The 20,698-nt window shown below is 41.9% G+C and overlaps 1 protein-coding gene across 1 annotated transcript in view; it reads right to left on the bottom strand.

Annotated features, from left to right (window-relative positions):
* THSD7B (thrombospondin, type I, domain containing 7B) overlaps positions 1–20,698 on the bottom strand; it is a 273,948-nt gene that overhangs the window by 206,059 nt on the left and 47,191 nt on the right. Inside the window, 2 exon segments of the mRNA XM_010575183.1 lie at positions 1,640–1,891; positions 11,987–12,782. Coding sequence (XP_010573485.1) covers positions 1,640–1,891; positions 11,987–12,782 — 1,048 coding nt within the window.

The following is a 20,698-nucleotide window of genomic DNA, read 5'->3' as shown; positions in this document are numbered from 1 at the left end:
AATGCGCGGGGGGGGGGGGGGTGGGGGGGTGTCCAAAATTTTTAGTTAAGTGGCCTTATTAACCTGTAAGTCTAATGTTATTTTTCTGGGCTAGCTCATTAGGCAGTTTATCCTAGCTCACGCAGATACTTCACTGGAGGTGTTGCCTGAAGAACTGAAAGGTGTGCAGATATGGCAGGCTGAGGAAGGTTTAAGAGTTCCTAGGCTCATGAAAACCTGGGCATAGCAGTGATATACTGAAAGAACAACAGGTTTCCTTCTATAGCAAGACTGGCACCTCCAGAAAATTATCAGTGTTATGCACCTTTTGGGCTCTCCTGGCTCTACGCCAAGCCCCTACAAATCATTTGCACTTTAATACAGTGCAATGTCAAAAAGTGGAAGTGAGAAACTAGGGACAGACACATGTCTGTTCACTCCCTGATTAACTACCAGCCAGTGTACCCCAATCAGGTGTCACCTGCACCCACACTCCTATACAAAATCATCGAGACAATGTGTTAATCTATTGTCTTTGAAATTGATGTGCGTTTGGGCAGGAGCAAAAATCACTCTGTAAGAGCCTTTTCGTAGGATGTAATCAAGCAACAGAATATTTTCTTTTTTTTATACTTCCTCTCTTCTGCTAGCAGGGTGCATAAAAATGATCAGCATTTGATTTTGAATGAACCCAACGATATAGAGACATTTTTACAGGTTACGCCTTCCTAAGAAATGTATCTTGCAAAGGCTTTATCAAAGGTTCTGGCAGTATCTGGCAAAGCCCCAGAAACTCATGACTTGAGCATTAAACAGACCTTACATTAAACACACTCATTCACAGACAGGGAGATTTGTCTGCATGGATATAAAATTTTATCAATCTTGAAGCATTTTACACTCAATCTCAGAACATGTCACAGGAAAAATTAAGCGATATTTTATTTTCTTTGCAAAGCAAACTAGCAACCCCCTATGCTAGCCTGACCAAGCATACAGCATGGACTTGCAGATCAGACAGGCGAAATCCTCACCTTCTGCCAGAACAAAGATTGCCATAAACCAAGCAAGCACTCAGGGACTGCAAAGTTTCCCATTTGAGGAAGTACCCAGAGAAGCTGAGTAAAGTCCAAGCTATTACCTCTGATCAGTTCCCATTTTCCTCAAGGAGGACTGGGATCTTTTTATGGGGAGATGAAGGGGAATCATTAAATCTTATCCAAAAATTACAATTTCAAAGCCAATAAAAACATAGCCATGGAGATGTGCCCAGTCTCTGTGCAGCTGAGGAAATTCTCCGAAACAGTCATCAGTATGAAAGCCCCTTTGGAGAACAAGAGTATCTGCTCTCAATTTTTAAAATATGAAAATATAAACTGTAGTGGGTGTAATTTAAATGTATTTCTATACATAAGTGTAATTATTGTGATAGCAATAATGACAATAGCAACAAGTACAAGAATATTACTAACAATAAATAATACCGCTAATCATAGTTAACAATGATCAAATCGATGATCTTTTAGACACAGAGAGAAAGCATGACATGTGACCCCCTCCACGCACAAACACTGAGCAGGGAAGATTTGCTTTGCACAAGGCAGTCATCAAACACTGGCTTATTTACTTCCAAAAACTGGGCTAAAAGCACTTGCTGTACCTCGGGCAAGGCTGCAGCAGCTCTTTCCCTCCCACGCTGCATGCTTCCCTCTCTTCCAGCTCTGGGCATTGCTTCCCAGTGCCCACCGCCACACTCCGCACACCGCGACGCCGGCTCCGAAAGCCCGGGGCAAGATCTCCCCAGCCACAGGTCCGTGAGCAGGCACTCCATGCAGACCACTCAGATGTTTCGCAGTCTTTAGCGATGACACAGGACTTGAAGGTCAAAGGGACAGGATCTTGCACACAGAGGCTGCGATAAGAACACAGTAAAACAACTGAGGAGGTGCTGCTTAATAAATTTCTTCTTTTTTTTTTTTTTCCAAGCCAAACCACCGAAGAAGAAATCCATGGTCATCTGGGGTAAATCAGAAGACCTGCATCAACACCAATACAATGAAAGTAAGAGGAGCTGTAATGCAGTGCACATAACACATTTCCAGGGAGTTCTGGGTGCAATTTTGCATGCCGAGTAGTTTGCAAATAATATACCTCATTTATTTAAAGTTAAAACAGATGTGAAAGGCACTATATTTGCTGCTGTGCAGTTAGAATTTCACAGTTTATCCAGGACGGAAAATAAAAGCCAAGCCCAAGAGAAATACTGCCACTGGTAACTATTCCCATCACCCCGCACACAGGACTAGCTGTCCACCATCCATCCATCCATCCATCCATCCAAGTGTCAGCATGTCCTGCTGCATGACTCTGCTCTTTTAAAAAATAATTAGTCACACACTAATAAGAAAGGTGTTGGTTCTGTGAGGCTGTTATCAAACAAATGCTGTCAAACAAGGTCAGAGGGTTTCCAAACCTGACAAACCGCCAGAGACCCAGGAATGCTGGAGCTCTGGCTGTATTTTGGGGCTCAATTACTCCTGCTGACATTAGGACATGATCCTCATTCATTCTGTAACACATCAAGACACCACACAAGACCCAACACAATGGAAAACCAAATTCTAACAGCTGCCAGGTGTTGAGGTTTGGTATCAAGATACAAAGTCCCAGAGCAAAATTTTTAAGAGTTCCAAAGTTACAGTAGCTTTTCACAATATAGAAAAGTATGGCAAATGTAGTAAATAATTCTGGGAGAAGACAAACCTCCAGACTAAGGCCACCATCCTTCCTTGCTCCTCTGCTTCTGTCTCAGCCAGCTGATGACTCGCCTGCCCAGCGCACGCTGGGAGGGACACCGCAGAGCACCGCTGCTGCTGCTCCACCTCACCCCAGCCAGAGATCAACCAGAGTTACCACTTATCTCCCAAAATGGGAGAAAAACCTTCCTTGTTTCTCAAAAACCTTAGACAGCTGAGGTAACAGAGCAGGAAAGGATATACCGAAAGAGGACGGAGGTACGTATGAGACATCACTGAAGCACCACAAAGGATGAGATGGGGCAAAAAAAGATGAAACCCAGAAAAAAGGAGTCACCAGGAGAAAAGGAACCAAGATTATCTGACTTCTGCCTAGTGTTATACGAATGATGCAAACTGGCCTCCGAAATTAGGACCGTACACGAACTCAGTGTGAACTCTCTCTAAATTTGTCTTCTCCAGCCTCCGGTTGCTCACAGTCAGGCTTTTGCCAACTGTAAGGAGCAAACAGAGGTACACTTAAAAGGTGTGAAATCCAGAACTGCTGCCAGGGAACCAGCCATTACCTCACTTGGTATTACTTTATAGCACAGTTTGACTAACCTAACTTTCTCTAAAGAAAATAGACTGGGGCAATCATTTCAGGATTGCAGGGCAGTCCCATAGGGGGAGAAGTGAAGATAAAGGACATTCACTCGCTTCTCCTCCAGTCTAGGAATTGGTCCCGTTTTCACAAAGGTCAGTAGGAATATTCCCACTGATACCTGATCAAGTTTGACTAGACCCTCAACTACTAGCAAAACACAGCGTTTAGTGGCTTAAATTTCTACTTCAAGAAAAAAGTGTAACAACTTTTTGTCTCAGTTTCTTCACCCAGAATAAAACTCATTAATCTCACAGGTGCTGTGAGGATGAATTTACTGAGGTTTATTTTAACAATTTCATAAAATAGAAACAGCCTGTGATACAACCCCCTCAAAATAAAATTATTCTTGCTTACAACTCAAAAAGATGTCTATTCCTCTATTACGTGTCAAATGCAACTCATTGCAAAACTGCCTCTGGTACAAAATGTCAATACGATTGAAGCAAAGACTGAAAAGTAATAATCATTATATCTGTACTTACTAACCCAGGGATTTTGAGTCTTGTTTGGAACATTAGGTTAGGTGGAGTCACGTGAATGGTAACTTTATTTCCCTTTTAATACTTTTTCAACAGTTATCAGGTGAGCCACCCGTGCCACAACGTTAACAAGAATTCCTGATTTAGAGCTGATAAAATAGTAGCACATACAAATCACTGCCCTAACTGATGGTATTAAAAAACTAGAGTTTATCTAAGAACACAGCATAGAGGGTAACTGATCTCACATTTTAAAGAGTGATCAAAACTTTGCATTCAGATACCAGTTAACAAAAACCCAAATCCATTTTTGGGGTTGTGCCACTGCAAAGGAGATTTAAGTCTTGCCTGATCTTCACTGAAATACCAAACAAAACGAAGCCTTTAGAAATCTGCTTTGGGGTCATCTTTAAAATTAATATTGCTAGCCCCAATTCTTCGTGAGGTAATACCTACAATACCTCGCCTAATGGATTCAAACCTCTGCCGACACTGACCGCAAAAGACATCTCTGCCCAGCAATCATCCTTGCTACTTGCAAAAGCCTTTGAAGTATGCAAAGACTGAATACTGTTTCTTTCCCTGAAAATCCATCCACTGCTCCTACTATAAAAGGCTAAAAAGATAACTTTGTTGACCTTAAGGTGAACAAGACGTGGAGCTGGCAATTTCCATCCTTCTGTTCGAGTACATGTTTTTGAAGGAGAATTACATGCAACTGCCTAACAGAAAGCAAATCTAATTAACTTGTACCTACTCATTCAGAGCCTCAAAGTCAAATTAATTGTGACACCGAGCAACACAAAGACAAATGTAAAAACATGCTTTTGCATTATTGCACGAAATTCAGACACAGTCTTTCATGTCACAGATGTATTTAGGACAATCTAATACAGACAAAGCCCAAACGTGAGAGGCACTCACTGACCTGAGGCTGCAAACCAGACATGTACTTGCGCTGCTGTGGTTGTATCAGAAGCCGCTGGGAGAGGAAGAAGGTCTTGGGGATGCAAGATACTACCCAAGCCCTGTTTTTAAACTAACTTTCCACATATTAATGTATCAGGTTAGATCTTCCTCTTGGGAGTTAATCTAATAATTGTAATATAGTAGAGTACTTACGTGATTGATGCTTTTTTCTATGTTACACACTTGGATTGATACTGTAAAACTACAGGAATTGTTCCACAACCTGTGTTACATTGCCTATGGTGTAAGATGGATCTGTTAGTTAGCAGACAGCAGCAGCACAAAGCCTATCTCGCTCAAGTGGCAGAGAGCCCTCTTACTCTCTTGTGTACTGAAGGGGAATAAACCACATATAAAAAAAATCCACTAAACCAAAGGAGACCTACTCATGCCTCTTTCACACTCGCATAGTCCTGCAGCTACAAGCAGAAAAGCAAGAAGAGGAGGAGGAAAAGCTGCCCAGCATAACACTCCTACTGTGCAGCTCCATGTCCGCCGTGACCACATAACTGCAGGCTGCTGCCAACAGAGCAGCGCTGCTCTTCTCCTCCATCTCCAGCCACAATCTCCCCCACGAGATACAGTAATTGTGCAGCCCCAGGCTGAACCACACCACCTTTCTGTTCTGGACAAAATGCAACTCACCAAATTTTCCAGCAGCTCAGTGCATCTGTGCTACACGCCTTACAGTCACACAGTCATCACATCCACTGCAAGGAAATGAGTGGAAACGTGTTTATCAGCAGGAGAAAAGAGCGAGACCGTCCAGGAGCAGTGCATCATTAAATCAGGTTGGGCACAGCATGCAAATTATCCGTAGTTTCCTCTCCCAACCATATCAATGTATTCAGAATGAAGGGTGAATGTATTTCCTTACATTAGAGGATGACACAGGTGGTTATTGTTGAACCTTTTATACTGAAAGGATCATGTCCAAAATAATCTGACACATTAAGAAGCCATCACCATGCCCATGCTGCTGGTACAGAAGGCAGCACCAGGAGGACAGGGTACCGCTTCAGCAGCCAGGATCTTCCCTGGCATCTCAGGAAGGCTCCCAAGAAGTGTCAATTCTGACCAGGGAACGCATGCTCAAATCCACGCACTGCAGAGCAAGAAAATCCTGAAGTGAGCTAAGCTGCACTGATAACACATTTTCATTTTTTCCCTTCTTCTAACATCGTCTCCTATTTTGTAACCAATGACCCAACCTCACAGGCTGCTGGAATAAACACTACCTGCTCTTTGCACTTGGCTAATAATATTAGGGTCTAATAATGTACACAGTCTTGCCATGTTTCTAACAGCATGCAAACACTTTTTTCCCTTAGGAAACTGGCAATCAATGTTAACAGGCATACTTTCAAGAATTCGTAATGTATTTTAGGGTCCTGAAGGGCTGCCAGGGCTATTTTGGATACTGGCAATACCATATATTCAGTCTGTGCAGCAGAGGCTTCTTTGGCAGAAGAAACACCAGCCCCTCTTGCACCAGGATGGTAAGGAAGACAGGGAACATTTGCGTGCCATACAACTGACCAAAGGGAAAGGGAGCTGGGAGACCTATAATCCAAACAAACACAGAGCTTTGGTGTCAAAGATGTCTAAGTTTTGGTGTCTCCAAAATTTAATGCACCAGATCCTCCACTTCAATTAAAAATAAATGCTGACTTACACTTGCGCTACACCTAGGCAGACACTGACATCTTAGGGCTACAGAAGCAGCTGGCTTTCAGCACAATTTGAAAACAGAAGAAAAAAGCCCAATTATTATTGGACCCTATTTCTAAAATGTTACTTATTGAAATTAAAAAAGCAGTCACTGTTCCTTTATTTCATGCACTTTTAATAAAAGCAAAGGAAATGAGAGACAAAACTTTTTAAAAGAACACTAGAAAATAAAATCTCCTTCTTATCCAATAGCTCGGGGATTTGTTTTCAAGCCTGAGCACTGAGGCTTGATTCCTACATCTGCTGGGAGGAATGTGAACACACATCTCCTCTCCCCAATCAGAATCGTAACTATCAAATAGCATATTACAGCACAGCGTTTCCACCTCCGGACTGCGAAAATTTTGTATTCATCCAGAGAATAGAAGAATGTCAACACTAGAAACTGCAAATAATTTTTTCCTAAAAACATACAACAGCACAGTGGTTAAGCACAATCCACTAGGAAATGGATAATGGAAATTCAAATTACAGAGGCAAACAAAAGAGCTGAATGCTGCTCTACCTCGGCCTTGACGGATAGGTTATCCCTTGACTGAGTTTGACCTGAATTTTCACTTACAACGGCAAAGTAAACAGAAACCTAAATCCAACTCTATTATATCATTGTTGTCATCTTATACATAGACTGAAGAGTTTAAGAAATATGTACCTAAAAAGACTCCTAATCCAAATAATAATAATAAAATACCCTAAAATTGTTTGCTCCTGACTTTAACTTCTCAGTATGCTTTGTGAGCGCACACATCAGGTTAGAAAATCAGGTTAAATTTATTCAGGATTTCAATGTTTAGCTATGGGTGCTCATTTCACTAAATTATAATTTAGTGTCTATCCTAAATAACTTTTTTTTTTAAGAAGAAAAGAAACACAAGTGCCTTTGTCTCACTATTCAGTAGATTTTTACAACTGTGACAAGACAGAAACCCAAAAAAAGCAGAAGTTCTAGCACATTCATTTCTTGCAACTGTTTCAGAGATTTATTTTTTTTTTAAATGCATGGAAATGCTTATGTTTGAATTTGTTACTGGATATGAAATTTAATGCAAACCAAAACTTTTTTCTGAAATAAAATGAAATCTGAATTCTATCTGAAACTGTATAAAAAAAAAACTTCAGCTTTTTAAAAGCTTCAAATCAGATCCATAAAATCATTCTATTTTGATGTTATTCCTTTTATTTTCACTAATATAAAGTTTCTACACCAAAACTGTTTCTGAGCAGATATGAACCTGTCTGAAGGTCTATTGATGTTCTGCTGCTCAATTGTCTTCAAGTATTTTCAGAAAGATCTGTCCCTCCCTTTCCTCTTTCTTTCTCCCTTTTGCCTTCCATTTTAACAAATGTAGAACCTCCAAACTGAAAAAATATTTCATCAAAAACATACCCCAGCTCTGTTTCCCCGATACAGCACGTCCAATCTTCCACATGCTTGCGCTCCTCTCCAAGTAATTCCCATTTAGATTTTCACCTTTAAAATTGCTAGGATTTTTGCTTGCACCTTTAAGGCTGGTACGGACACACAGATCTCCTGGTTTGGGTTTGTGTGGCGGGGTTTTGGTAGCGGGGCAGGGGCTGCAGGCCCGGCCCCTGTGAGAAGCTGCTAGAAGCTTCCCCGGCTCCGAGTTGGACCCGACTCTGGCCCAGGCCGAGCCCATCAGCGATGGCGGTAGCGCCTCTGGGAGAACAGAGTTAAGAGGGGAACCTGCAGCGGAGAGGGGAGTGGGACGTGAGAAGAACCCCTCTGCAGATCCCGAGGTCAGTGAAGAAGGAGGAGGAGGAGGAGCGGGGAGGAGGGGATGCCCCCGCAGCCCGCGGTGAGGCGGCAGGCTGTCCCCCCCAGCCCGTGGAGGGGAGCAGGGGAGCAGATGCCCGTCTGCAGCCCGGGGAGAGAGGAGCCCACGCCAGAGCAGGGGGATGGATGCCCCCCAAGATGGCCGCCGCTCCGTGGGGAAGCCCGCGCTGGAGCAGCCTGTGCCTGAAGGACTGCGGCCCGTGAAAGGACCCACGTGAGGGAAGTTTGTGAGGAACTGCAGCCCGTGGGAGGGACCCCCGGTGGAGCAGGGGAAGAGTGAGGAGTCCTGCCCCTGAGGAGGAAGGAGCGGCAGAGACAACGTGTGAGGAACTGACCCCAACCCACATTCCCCGTCCCCCTGCGCTGGTGGGAGGGGAGGGGGGAGAGAATTCGGGAGTGAAGCTGTGCCCAGGAAGAAGGGAGGGGTGGGGGGAAGGTGTTTTAAGATTTGGTTTTACTTCCTATTATCCTTGCTTTGATTGGTAGTAAATTAAATTGAATTTGGGGGTTTTTTTCCCCAAGTTGAGCCTGTCTTTTGCCCGTGACCATAAGTGGGGAGTGATCCCTCCCAGTCCTTGTCTCGACCCACGAGTGTTTCTTTATATTTTCTCTTCCTCAGCCCACCAGGGCCAGGGGAGAGGAGTGAGCGAGCGGCTTCATGGTGCTCTGTTACCGGCTGGGCTTAAACCACGACATTTCCTTATAATGCAAAGGATTCTTCAGCTCCTACCTGAGGGTTCACTGTAAAGCCAAAGGATCCTTTTTGCAGGGTTCAACAGCATAAATTAAGCATCAGTGAAAAAATGAAAACAAATATCAGGCACATTTCCCACCACTGCTACCTATTTCACAGAGAAAGGACACCCCATCTGCCATTCCCATCAATCACAAACTTGTTAGCAAAGAGGCCAATATTAATGTCCTGCCAGTAACCCAGCATCTGTAAGAAGTGAATGAGTTCCATCTTTTAGTCTTTAAAAACCAGCTTGCACCCAAGCCCACCAAAATCCAATTTTGGGCAAAAGACAGTTCTTTCACACTGAGGAGCGTAGCCAGTACCCTCTCCCATCTGTGAGCACAGCGGCTGCTGCTGCTCGCCAGCCTCACTGGCTGCTTCACAGCCCCGAAATTAGACACCCGTAAATTAAACAACCTTGATAATAAATTAGGCATCTTTGCCATTGCATCATAAATTAGGAGGCGAGATGAGCATACGGTTCCTCTCCTCACGTGGCCTTCGATCAGTCAGGGGTGGTTAGCTGACCACTCCTATTACCTACCGCCTTCCTGCAAGAATCTGGCAGCGGTGGGAGGCAGGGTGGTGGCAAAGCCCTGGCAGACCAGCAGCTCAGAGCCTGCTGCTAAAGCATGTCTTTGGATATCCCTCTCCTTGCCTCAGTTTTCCAGAAATTTAATTTGTATCTCTCATTGGTACTTACTCGACGGCATTAGTCGAAATAGGAAACCTTGGCCATGAAAATGCAAAAGCACAAATAAGGCACTTCTTTCCAGTTTTACAGCAGATGCTTGGCTGCCTGCCAAACCCTGCTACAGGGTTATGTAAATGCATTTACTCTTCTTTATCAGTAGCCAAAATATCATCGCTCTTGTAAAGCTACATCTGCAAGATCGCGTCCATTCTTCAGAAGAATGGCAGCAAATATGCTGCACAACTGAATGAGAAGGACATTACCAGGGGATGCTTAAAGGGAGTCATTGTCATGGCTATTTGATACTAGTGACACTCCAGCCCTGGAATTAAACACAGGCTGGATTTTAGGCTGGATTTTTAGGTTTGGACTTTAGGTCCAAAAGGAGAAAGGAAAAGTATGTGATTATCCGGACACTGTAAGACGACGTGACCTTTTGTCCTCTATTCAATAAATGGACTTTTCTCCTGTATTTGGAGTAAGAGTAAGGGATGGGTCAGGCTTAGCTCTCTGCAGTAAATCTGAGACACAGCCTCAGCAGAAAAAGTCTGCCAGGAGGCGGCTAATGGAGTTGTACAGTCCCAAAAAGGGGGCTAGATCACCAAAAAACAAGCCAGAAAGGAGCAAGGGGTAGAGTCACTGAAACTAAAGCTCCCAGGACCCTTTGCACTGTCATCCAGAAATTCAGTGTATAACTCACACAGTAGCACAACGAAGAGAAAACATTTACAGAAACAGCATCTTCCATTCCCAATTCTTACAGCAAATATAGCAGTGAGGGTGAAATTTTAACAAAGTCAGGATCCCTTTCCCAGCGCCTCTGATAAGGAATGAGATACAAGAGGCAAAAGAACAGCTAACAAGTGTTAGCCGACATAAACCTGCTGCTGGTCGCACGGCAGCATAAATCACAAGTGACTCCATTAAACTCAAGCAGCTACAAGAGCATAAAATCTGTATATTTAGAATCAGCATATATTTAGAGACAAGTAATAAAGTCAAGATGTTAGAAACTGCTGGAACAGTTCACAAAGCTTGACTTTTTTCCAACCAATAAAAAAACCCCCATACTTTGCTACAGGTATAATAGGAGGGGGTAAGAAAAAGGCTAGAATGTATATTTTCACCTCAGTATGTGTGCAAAACTGCTGCAGACATTAACACAGGTAGAGAATTGGACATAAAATAACCCCTTCTCTCTGCAATTTGAGTTTGCGCAGGTGCCAGGAGCTATAGATTTCCAAGAAACAGATTGATTTCCACAAAATTCAGGAGCAGGATTTTTCAAGAACTTTTAATACCCCTGAAAAACAGAACATAAGAAGTTCTCCAGAAATCCTGACTTTCTCAGAACTCAATCAATTTCTCAGTCATCTATAGCTCCTGGCACCTGCCTAAATCCAACCTGAAGTCAAATGGCTGAGCTTAGATAACTTAAATTTAAATGTGAGAAATAGAGAGAATAAATCTTTCCATTATTTGCTGCACATTACTGTAACCTTCACATTTGAATTACAGCAAAGCAACCTACGTAGACTAAGAGAAATTGTTAGATTATCTAACACATGAGGACAGAAATCAACAACCACTACCAAAGACAGACGTGCAAGTCACCTATCTTGTATCAGCATCCTGGAGTTACACCAAGATGGGAAGGCTCCTCAGTAAGCAGGAGGACAATCACAGGTTTGCTCACTGATCTATCTTTCCAAGAAATACCTTCTAGTAAATTCGCAAGACCAAACTTTTCAGACTTAAGTTCATCCAGTGTTGATTTGTAAGAATGAAGGAGTTTAAGCTGGTGCAATTTTAACCTCTTCTGCCAAATACATGCAGTACATGACTGAGAATGAAAACTCCCTCTCCCACAGCCAGGGCCCAGCAACAGTACAAAGTGATATATAATTCCATTTCCTCGATGTTTCCTCAAAACAACAAAATAAAACATAAGAGAATTATTAAAAACATAAAATGAATTAAACAGTCACAAATCGTAGAAGAATGCAAAATATTCAGCATACGCTAGCTTTACAAGAAGGGAATTAAATCAAAAAAAAAAAAAAAAGACCATAAAGAAAACACATAAAAATTTGCATTTAAAACTCAAGAAGGGGAGCACGTTTGCTGTGGTGCTGCGACACAGAGCAAGCGCTCCATCAAACTAACCACTGGGGATGAAATAAAAGACGAAGCACCCTTACCTCAGCGCTGCATTTTTTCCATCGTTCCTTACACACCTGACCTGCCTGGTTTGATAACCGATCTCCACCTCCCCGGGACGGTGGTGGGGTTTATAGCCTTGAAGTCCAGGCGTGCTTCGCTCTCCAGAGTCCGAACCCAACTCCGACATAGTCCTCCCTGCCAGGTCACCGTCTTTAGGATGGGGCAGCCGGCATTCACCCCACGACCCCACTCGGAGGCTGTAAGTGTGCTCCTCCTCCCCAAGAGGACAGACGGGAGCGCCGCAGGCTCTGGATTCGGTCAGATTTGGGCACGGGGCACCCCCATAGAGAGGGGGAGCGATGACCGCCCGCGTCCGGTGCTGCAAGCTCTTGGCGCAGCCCGTGCTGCACTCGGACCAGCTGGAGAACTGGGACACGACGCAGTCCCGCGGGCAGGGCACCAGGCAGGCTTGCTCGGCGGGTGGCTGCGGCGTGAAATACTCACATATTTCGTTGGCGACAACCGTTCTGTTCAGCTTCTGGAGGCAGCGGACAGTCCGGTGCTGCAGCCCGTGCTGCGCGGTGACACAAGCCTCGGCTCTCGCCTCACCACCAGCGAAGGGGACGAGCCCACACCTGTCCCATCCCGAAACTTCCCACTCGAACAGCTCCAGGTGCCAGTCGCAGACTTTAAAGCACCTCCTCTGGCTTTCGGGTTTGTCCTTCTGGTGGCAGTTCGCGTGGTACGTTGTCCAGCCCTCCGCGTGGGTGCACCAGACGGCCCGACTCCGAATGCCCCCCAAGCCGCAGTCACCTACGCACCGGCCCCAGTGACCTGCAAAAGAGGGGGTGTTGAGAAATGCCATGCAATACGCCTGCCACAGATCTGTCCTGATGCCCGGTAGCATCCAAACCATACCCTGCCACGGATTAAAAAGTAGAAAACTACCTGCTAGTCCCTAAAATTGGTTAAACACTTCCTAAAGGCTGCAAGTCATTTCTCCTCCCAGTGTGCTCACATCACTAGACCACTCAGAGAAACTTGTGGGGGAAAAAAAAAATGCCCCGCAACATTTCAAATTAAAGGCAGGCCAGGCACATTTCTGTAGCAGTAAAATGCATCCCAAAGCCTGAGGAAATATGAATATTTAATTTCACTTGTACAAATGAATATAAAAATGATCATAAAGGAACAATAATCTAATAGGAAAAGAAAGTCAAGTTAGATAAGAGGAAAACAGTCATAATAGAGCAATTAGTCAATGGAATAAACTGCACTGGGAAGCAGCTGAATCATCATCCACAGTGATAAAACAGTGAGGATAAATACTATGAAAATAAGAGCATACTCTTAACAAGAGTTTGAAATGGAGGAACTGACTTAATGTGATAGTGTATGTACTGCAGGACAGGTCCCGCAGGGTGATGCTCTGACAGCAGAGCCCCAATAGCATAGAAGGCATCTCACGTGCATCAACTTCTGAATTACCCTGGGATGTACCTCGAGCAAGTTGTTCCCATTTGCAGCACATGGCACTATAAGAGGTGGTAAAACTAGCCATTCAGGAAGGAAATTAAATAAAAATAAACCCAGCGATGTCATTTTTAGTTCTGGAGCACATGAACATGTATATGTAATCATGTGAATCTTATTTGAGGATTTTCAAGTGAACATAATCAGACAAGGCTAAATAAAAAGATTTTTTTGTAACAATATTATTCGAGAAAAGTACACCAAGCCAAAAAAAATAATCTGAGGGCTATAAAGTACAAAATTGCTTACAAACTGAAAAGAAAAGGTAGAGAAAAGTATGGGGGCCAAGTCTTAACATACTAAAGGGATTTTGATGATCATGTCTCAAGTGGCTCTCATCTCATTTCTAAGTTTAAAAACTTTCCAATACCTCATAACAGAGCCATTTCACTCAGTAATAACACTGCATATATAATTCTTGCTTGAAAATACACTGCAACTACCCTATCCTTTGTATTTTTTCAAGGCCGTAAATGAACTTACAATAGGTTAATTTATATTAAGAAATGCTGCTCCAGTCAAGTTTTTTAAAATTTATTTTAAAACTACCAGAATCAGTTACATGCTTACACTGCAAAACCAAACACACACATAAAAACCAAAACCAGCCCCATAATGGCTGCAATTATACTGCCAGGTATTTCATCCAGCTGATGGAGTTTTTGTTGGTAAACCCATTGTTCTTTCTTCATGAATAGAGGAGTTAATCCTCCAGAGCCAGGGGCCTCACACAGTGTAATAAAAAGCAAAAATAAATAAATAAAAATTCCTGTCCTTTTTCCATTGCTAATAAAGGGGGAAAAGTAAATAGGCATTGGATATAGCCAAGCTTCTCCGCCAACACATCCCGCGCTCTTGCCATGTCCCTTCTGCAGGCACTCCTCCCTCCTCATCCCCCAGACCAGGACTGATACCCTACCCACGGTCTGGCACCTTCTCCCATGGTGGACAGGCAGGGGGGAAGAGGGGTTTTCAGGGTCGTCAGGGTTTAGACAGCTCCGGCTTTTGTTGAATCCTTCAGGCTATGTGAAAAATTTTTGTCCCTTTTATGCCTCTGTTTCACGCCAAAAGATATCAGTCCAAGGTAAGGAGTCAGCCATAACACATATCTTCAATGGGAAAAGGCAGCATCAAACTATACTGTGCTCTACAAACTGTACTACACTAATGACAGGCTTTCGACAGAATCCAACGTGCTTAAAAACTGAATATTCAAAAATATGAATCTTTAAACATGCTTTTGAAGTTCAGTTACATGAAGAGGTCCATTGACAATTTAACTGTTCATCCTTGATACTTTACCCTTGATCTAGAAGAATATTCTTATACAAATGCCAAAAAGATTCAAAACCAGACATCGGATTATGTATATACTGTCATCTTACTAAAAATAGTAGTCAAAATTCAAACCTCAAGTACTAGGTAGATTTTTATTAACAGAGCAAAGTAATTACCACAAAGACTAAGCATCGCAATGTAATTGTATTATGAGCTTTTTTCAGCATTTATTTCTCTGAAGCAGTTCAGCAAAGGCAGTGTAATTTTTTGAGATGTGGAAGTTTCAGTACAGGGAAAGTTTGGTTTTCACCAGTTTGTTATTAAAGCAAAAATTCCAGAGTAATATTGTTTCACTATAGCATTGAGCATAACAGTATTTTACTCATCAGTAGGACCTTGAAACACATTACACCAATTAAGGACTTACAACTTGTTTCTTAGGATAGCAAATAGCATTAAAAATAGCACTAACCCCCCCCCCATGGAGTAATACAAAGCAGTTGTAGCAGAAGAGTGGCCAAATTACAATCACCAAACCTACCACCACTCTTTCACTACTGCACAGAACTCTCATCTCGTTGGTACTTTTTATACATTTCTGGGTGTTGTTTATGAACTACTCTATGTAATGGCTGCAAATTTACCAATCCTTATATTAACAGGATAGAGAGAGACGCAGCAGAAACCAGAAGCAAGAAGTGGCCATTATTTAATGTCAGATGTGAATTTAGAATGAAAAATTACCAAAAAAAAAAAAAGTAAGCAAGAACTCATAAGTAATTACACTATGTTAGACACATCACAATTTGCAATTATTCTCTGGCAAACATCCTAAAAACGCAGCCTGCTCTTGGCATACCAAAAAAAGAAGCATGAAAAACAAGGTAAAAAATCAGATGCAAATCCCATTACTATAGATTTTTTTCACTTCCTGATGATCTCTTCAGGACGCGGCAGTAAACTTATCCACAATGTTTCATTGCTTAGTTAAATATCCTGTTCAGTAGCTGAAATGAGGAGAAGGATGTAAATACTTCCTAGTCAATAGTCTGCTTTGTAATTAGAATTTAATTATTTTTAGAAGAGTCATGTTAAATTTACACTTTTCTTGAAATAAATCTGAGTCAATTAAAAGAAACATCTCAGCACAATGTGAATAATAATCTTAACTCCATTTTATTAAAAACCCACTGGAATTTAGGCATCAAAAGCCTGAACTGCAGAAAGATGTTTTATAACTCCCGATCTAAAACGGGAGGCCACTGGTAATTAAAGCAGAAGACTAAACAAAACAAAATATATTTCACAGCGATCTGTCTATAGAAAGTACAAAAAGATAAAGATAAAGGATAGATCTCATCCATCTCCTAACCACTGTAACCTAATCAGATACTGGATGGATGTCTGATCTCATCACAGCAGGACACAGGTGGTGAAGGAGACACTGTGGACGTACGATGAAACAGGGGAGCTCCCAGCTTCAGAAATGAAAAGTCAAGCAGAAGTTGCTTGACTTGTACAAAAATTGTAAGAGACAGTGAGATGTCTTTGTTTATGGAAAACTGTAAACAAAGACTTCCTACTGTCTCTTACAAGACATCTGTAACACTACAAGTAATGATGACATGGAAGGGATTAATAAATCAAGACAATCTAATAAAGAAAAACTACATATTGTTCTGTTTGCCATCTTTTATCGGCCAGAAAGAGTACTGTACTATCATCCCATACAGCTTCTCTAATCCTGTTAAAAGCAGGCAATAACACAGCAATTGTAGTTTACTTGGTGTAGTGTGCACTGATTCGCTCTTCCTGCCTGCGAGACCTACCTACAACTATGCAATAATTATGTCTGAAAGGATACAGTGACATCTGCTCTTTGACACACAGGTCATACGAGCATAAGGCAAGCAGGCTATTCAGACAATAATTACATGTTACAGACAAAATGAAACATCACTAAACATCAAACCTAAAATAGGAATCCCAATAAGAGCTGCTTAATAAGTATGTTAGGGCTTAATAAGGATTGCTACAATAATTATGCTCTGTTTAATGTGACATTTAGCTTAATTGCAACCATTTCACCATCTGAGAATTCATTCAACAATAAGCATCTTCCACAATTATTCTGTGCCTGTAGCTATGTACTAATTTGCAAACTTAGGACAAGATCAGCAATCAGTTAAATAGAGTATTGTGTTAGGAATTTATTTCAAACAGGTAATAGGTATGCTCCAAGTCACATCTGATACATAAAACAGTGAAGGAGCACTGAAAAAATTAACGGACAATCACTGGAATAGTCCTCCTATTTTCTACACTTTTTGATTTTGTCTTTCAGTTTAAGTATCAAATTTAGGAGCAATTGTTCTAGACCTTAACAATTTGTTTTTAAACAGAATCTCCTAATTCTTAGACAAAGATCCCCAAATATCATAACAGAGGCATACGACTTCATTAATTCCTGGCTGAGGAATAACTCTACCAGACATGATTGTAACTCCAGAAGATCACTGCCGTGTCCGCTTTAATTGAATACTTCTGCTTGAAATGTCACATAAACACTCTGGATGTCATTCTAGCATTCTTCCACCAGAGCATGTTTATATGAAACGGAAAGTTCCAAGTCATTCTGCAATTTCTGAGAACAGGTAACAACTGAGTCATACATTACAACCAATTAACCTTAACTATTAGTAACAGCGGCAAAATGTAAGTTCCACTGAATAGGTTTCCTCAGAATTGGTTATTTTATGAGAAGTTTTTATGAGATTTATGTAATTTTTATGTGATTTTATGAGACTTGGACATATATTTATTATGAACCAAACTGTCAAAAGATCGTATGAACTACCACTATTGGGTTTTTTTGGCATGATGCAAAGACATTCAATATTATACCAAGAAAAATATTTCTAATGATTCGGACAAAGATCTTGCTATGCTGATGAAAACCGTACCATTTGCCTATCATGCTCTCTCCATGTCAGTGTACGCAGTCCAGTCACATCTTTTCTTGCAGACTAAACAGACTAAATGAGGACCAGCTCCGTAGAGAGTCTACGATACCAAATCTGATAGGTTTAGGTATTTTATATTACAAAGTAGTATTAGTATAGCTGTTATTCGCATAACTACCCACTCCCCTGCTTTATGGAAGAGCCATCCTGTATGCCTGCCCTGCATCTACTGCCACATCTCAGCCAAAATACAGCTTTTCTTCCTTGCCTGTACTTAACTCTCAATTATTTTGCTATTTATTATTAACAGCAATTCAGTAAAACACTTTCTACTATAATCTGTCTGAAAGATGCTATGCAAAATAAAAGACTATTGTACAATTTGCAATGTGTCATGCAGGGCATATAAAATTCCTCTGATTCCTGGGATTAATTTTAAATACCTGCAGCACTTTTTTAAACTTTCATGACCTACACAAATGAGTAATTCAGCAGCTTAGTTATTCATCTTATTTTAGATCTGAATAAAAGTGAAGTTTAGTGACTTATAGCCATGCAGCAGTTTGTTCCAATTTTACATTTCAGGTTTTTCCCTTATTATCCACATGCAGTAACACTCAAGACACTCTCCAGCAAGAAAGACATTCTGCAGCAAAATGTAATGAACACTGCTGTTTATGAAAATTCAGTGATTTACTAACCCCTTGGCATTTGAAGGCAGGACTTCTCAATATTAAGCACTAATGTAAACTGCATTAGCTGAGCTACTCAATCATGTGCCCACACCCCAGAGATGGCCCAAGGAAAAATATTCTTTTCAACTCTCAGTTAAAAAAATAAAAAAACCCAACCCACACATTCCAAAACATTTCTGCAATACTCATCCGACACAATTTGAGGGTTCGCGAGAACAGATTTCTTGCCTTGATAGCAGCTGATGTTAGGAGATGAGGCCATAACAGATATAAATTTATGTATACTATAAAAACAAAAAGCATAAATAGATGTTATCAGTAGATTACAACTATGAGTAGTTTACTGCATATGAGATTAAAAACATCTCAGTACTGGATTATAGATAGTTATAATCAAACTCTGACCTTTTTAAAATTCCAAACATCTATGAAAACCGATTCCTTTTAAAACATAACAGCCTCTATAAGTTGTTTGTAAATGTAACTTTAATAGAAAAAGCAGCTGAAAAATGTTTCTTCGGTCACTCCACCTTGACTTTGGGGCTTATATTCCCCAACGGGAACTGTTATTTCCTTGTGAAAAACATCCAGAATCAATAAAACACCAGTTACGCAGCATCTCCTGCAACACAAACCGCCCAGCTTACCAAAACCAGGGAGAATACGTGGGCATTGCTGGACACCCAACTTAACGATACCTTCTTCTGATCCCGAGCCTCCTCTCTAGTTATGTTTAAATCTTCTCCCCAGCCCATAGGAAAGCTCAGACCCCTTCAAGCACAACGAGGTAAGAAGTCAAGGAGGTCTATTCTGATATTTGCAGGGAAGCGGAAGGGAGCTTGATATATTTGTGACTGGGATTATTTCATATTTGCCTGTAGGAACTGGGTGATTCAGAATGCCCACTCCAGTTTTATACAGGTCCTTACACTGCTGGTTTAACACCAGCAAGCTTTGCACAAGGCTTTTTCTGCTTTGCCGTACGCTGGCTCCCCCTCGCCGCCCTTGATGCAGGCAGTCACTCCAAGTCATTTCTCCAGCGCGCAAAGCCCAGGTTTCACCCCAGGTTTCTTGCTAGTAGCCCAGCAGTGGGTAGGATCCCTGCAGAGGCGATACACTCCGCTTTGGAAGAGACCGCCTCATCCGCATTTCCGCAAGGAACCTTACCAAACAACGTCAAGATCGGCGCTAACAGACCCCTAAAGGAACCGCACCAGGACATTCCCTGTCAAAGGTTCGATGCTCTGAGATGGGGACTCAGTGGGCCAGCTTGGGGGCAAGCACTGGCAGCACTTCGACGTCTGCTTGGTATTCGAGCTCCAAGACACAAAGAGAATTCTTGTATTGGTTCTGCAATAATTCGTTCCCTGGCGAACACCAAAGATACTGCCATCCCTTCTTCCAAATTGTGACAACTGCGGTTTCTAATTTTCTTACTCTTTCATGAAGCTTAAATTATATTTGTTCATTGAAATAATAGCAACGTTCTGTTTTTCAAAACTAAAAATTTAAATAATTTTTTTCACAAAAAAATTGTCTCAGAAAAAGTTGTGAAATAATACTGCAATCAGCACACCTGCAAAACCTTTCTGAAGTGTCAGAATTTACTGCACAGGCGCATAATCACAGAAATGTGCACATCCCTCTCCAGACATCATTTTAAGGGAGAACTACATTTTTCCTGCTCAGCTTCATGCTATTCCCAACTTACATATTTTATAACCCACTACAGGACAGAAGCCAGCATACTTTTTCAGATACTACAGCAATCAATACACCATGGTAAAAGAATCGAAATCCAGAACAGCACACCGAGGTGCTACCAAGTCCGGCTGGAGTTAAATGGTAGAACTGCATTAAATCTCTCTCCGTCTCCTGCAGAGCTGATGTGTACACACCTACAGATGTGTTACAGATGTGTTAGTGGGGGATATTCTCCAGGTGGGACCTGTGATGAGCCTCAGCTGGGGCAGCCCCTCTGCCCATGGGTACTCCCCTTGCTCCGGAGCAGAAGTGGGGCTGCCCAAAGCTCTTGGAACACAAAAGGCAGATGTAAAATATAGACACCGTGTTCCTGTACAGAAATACCTCCTCAGTCGAATGGGCCAGACAGTCATTATTCTTAATAAGCATTACAGAAGAGCTATACAATGGGCAGGATTTCCCATGGTGCCCAAATTGCTGCTAATTAGTAGTTCTGCATAGATGGAGAACACAGATGATAACAATTCCCTGGCAACAGATAGCATAATTAATTCATGTGAAAAGTACTGTTTTTAAA

The sequence above is a fragment of the Haliaeetus leucocephalus genome, unplaced genomic scaffold (genome assembly GCF_000737465.1).
Source record: "Haliaeetus leucocephalus isolate CR32 unplaced genomic scaffold, Haliaeetus_leucocephalus-4.0 Scaffold451, whole genome shotgun sequence".
NCBI lineage: Eukaryota > Metazoa > Chordata > Aves > Accipitriformes > Accipitridae > Haliaeetus > Haliaeetus leucocephalus.
Note: the sequence above shows the minus strand (reverse complement) of the source record. Positions and strands in the feature narration are given on the sequence as shown.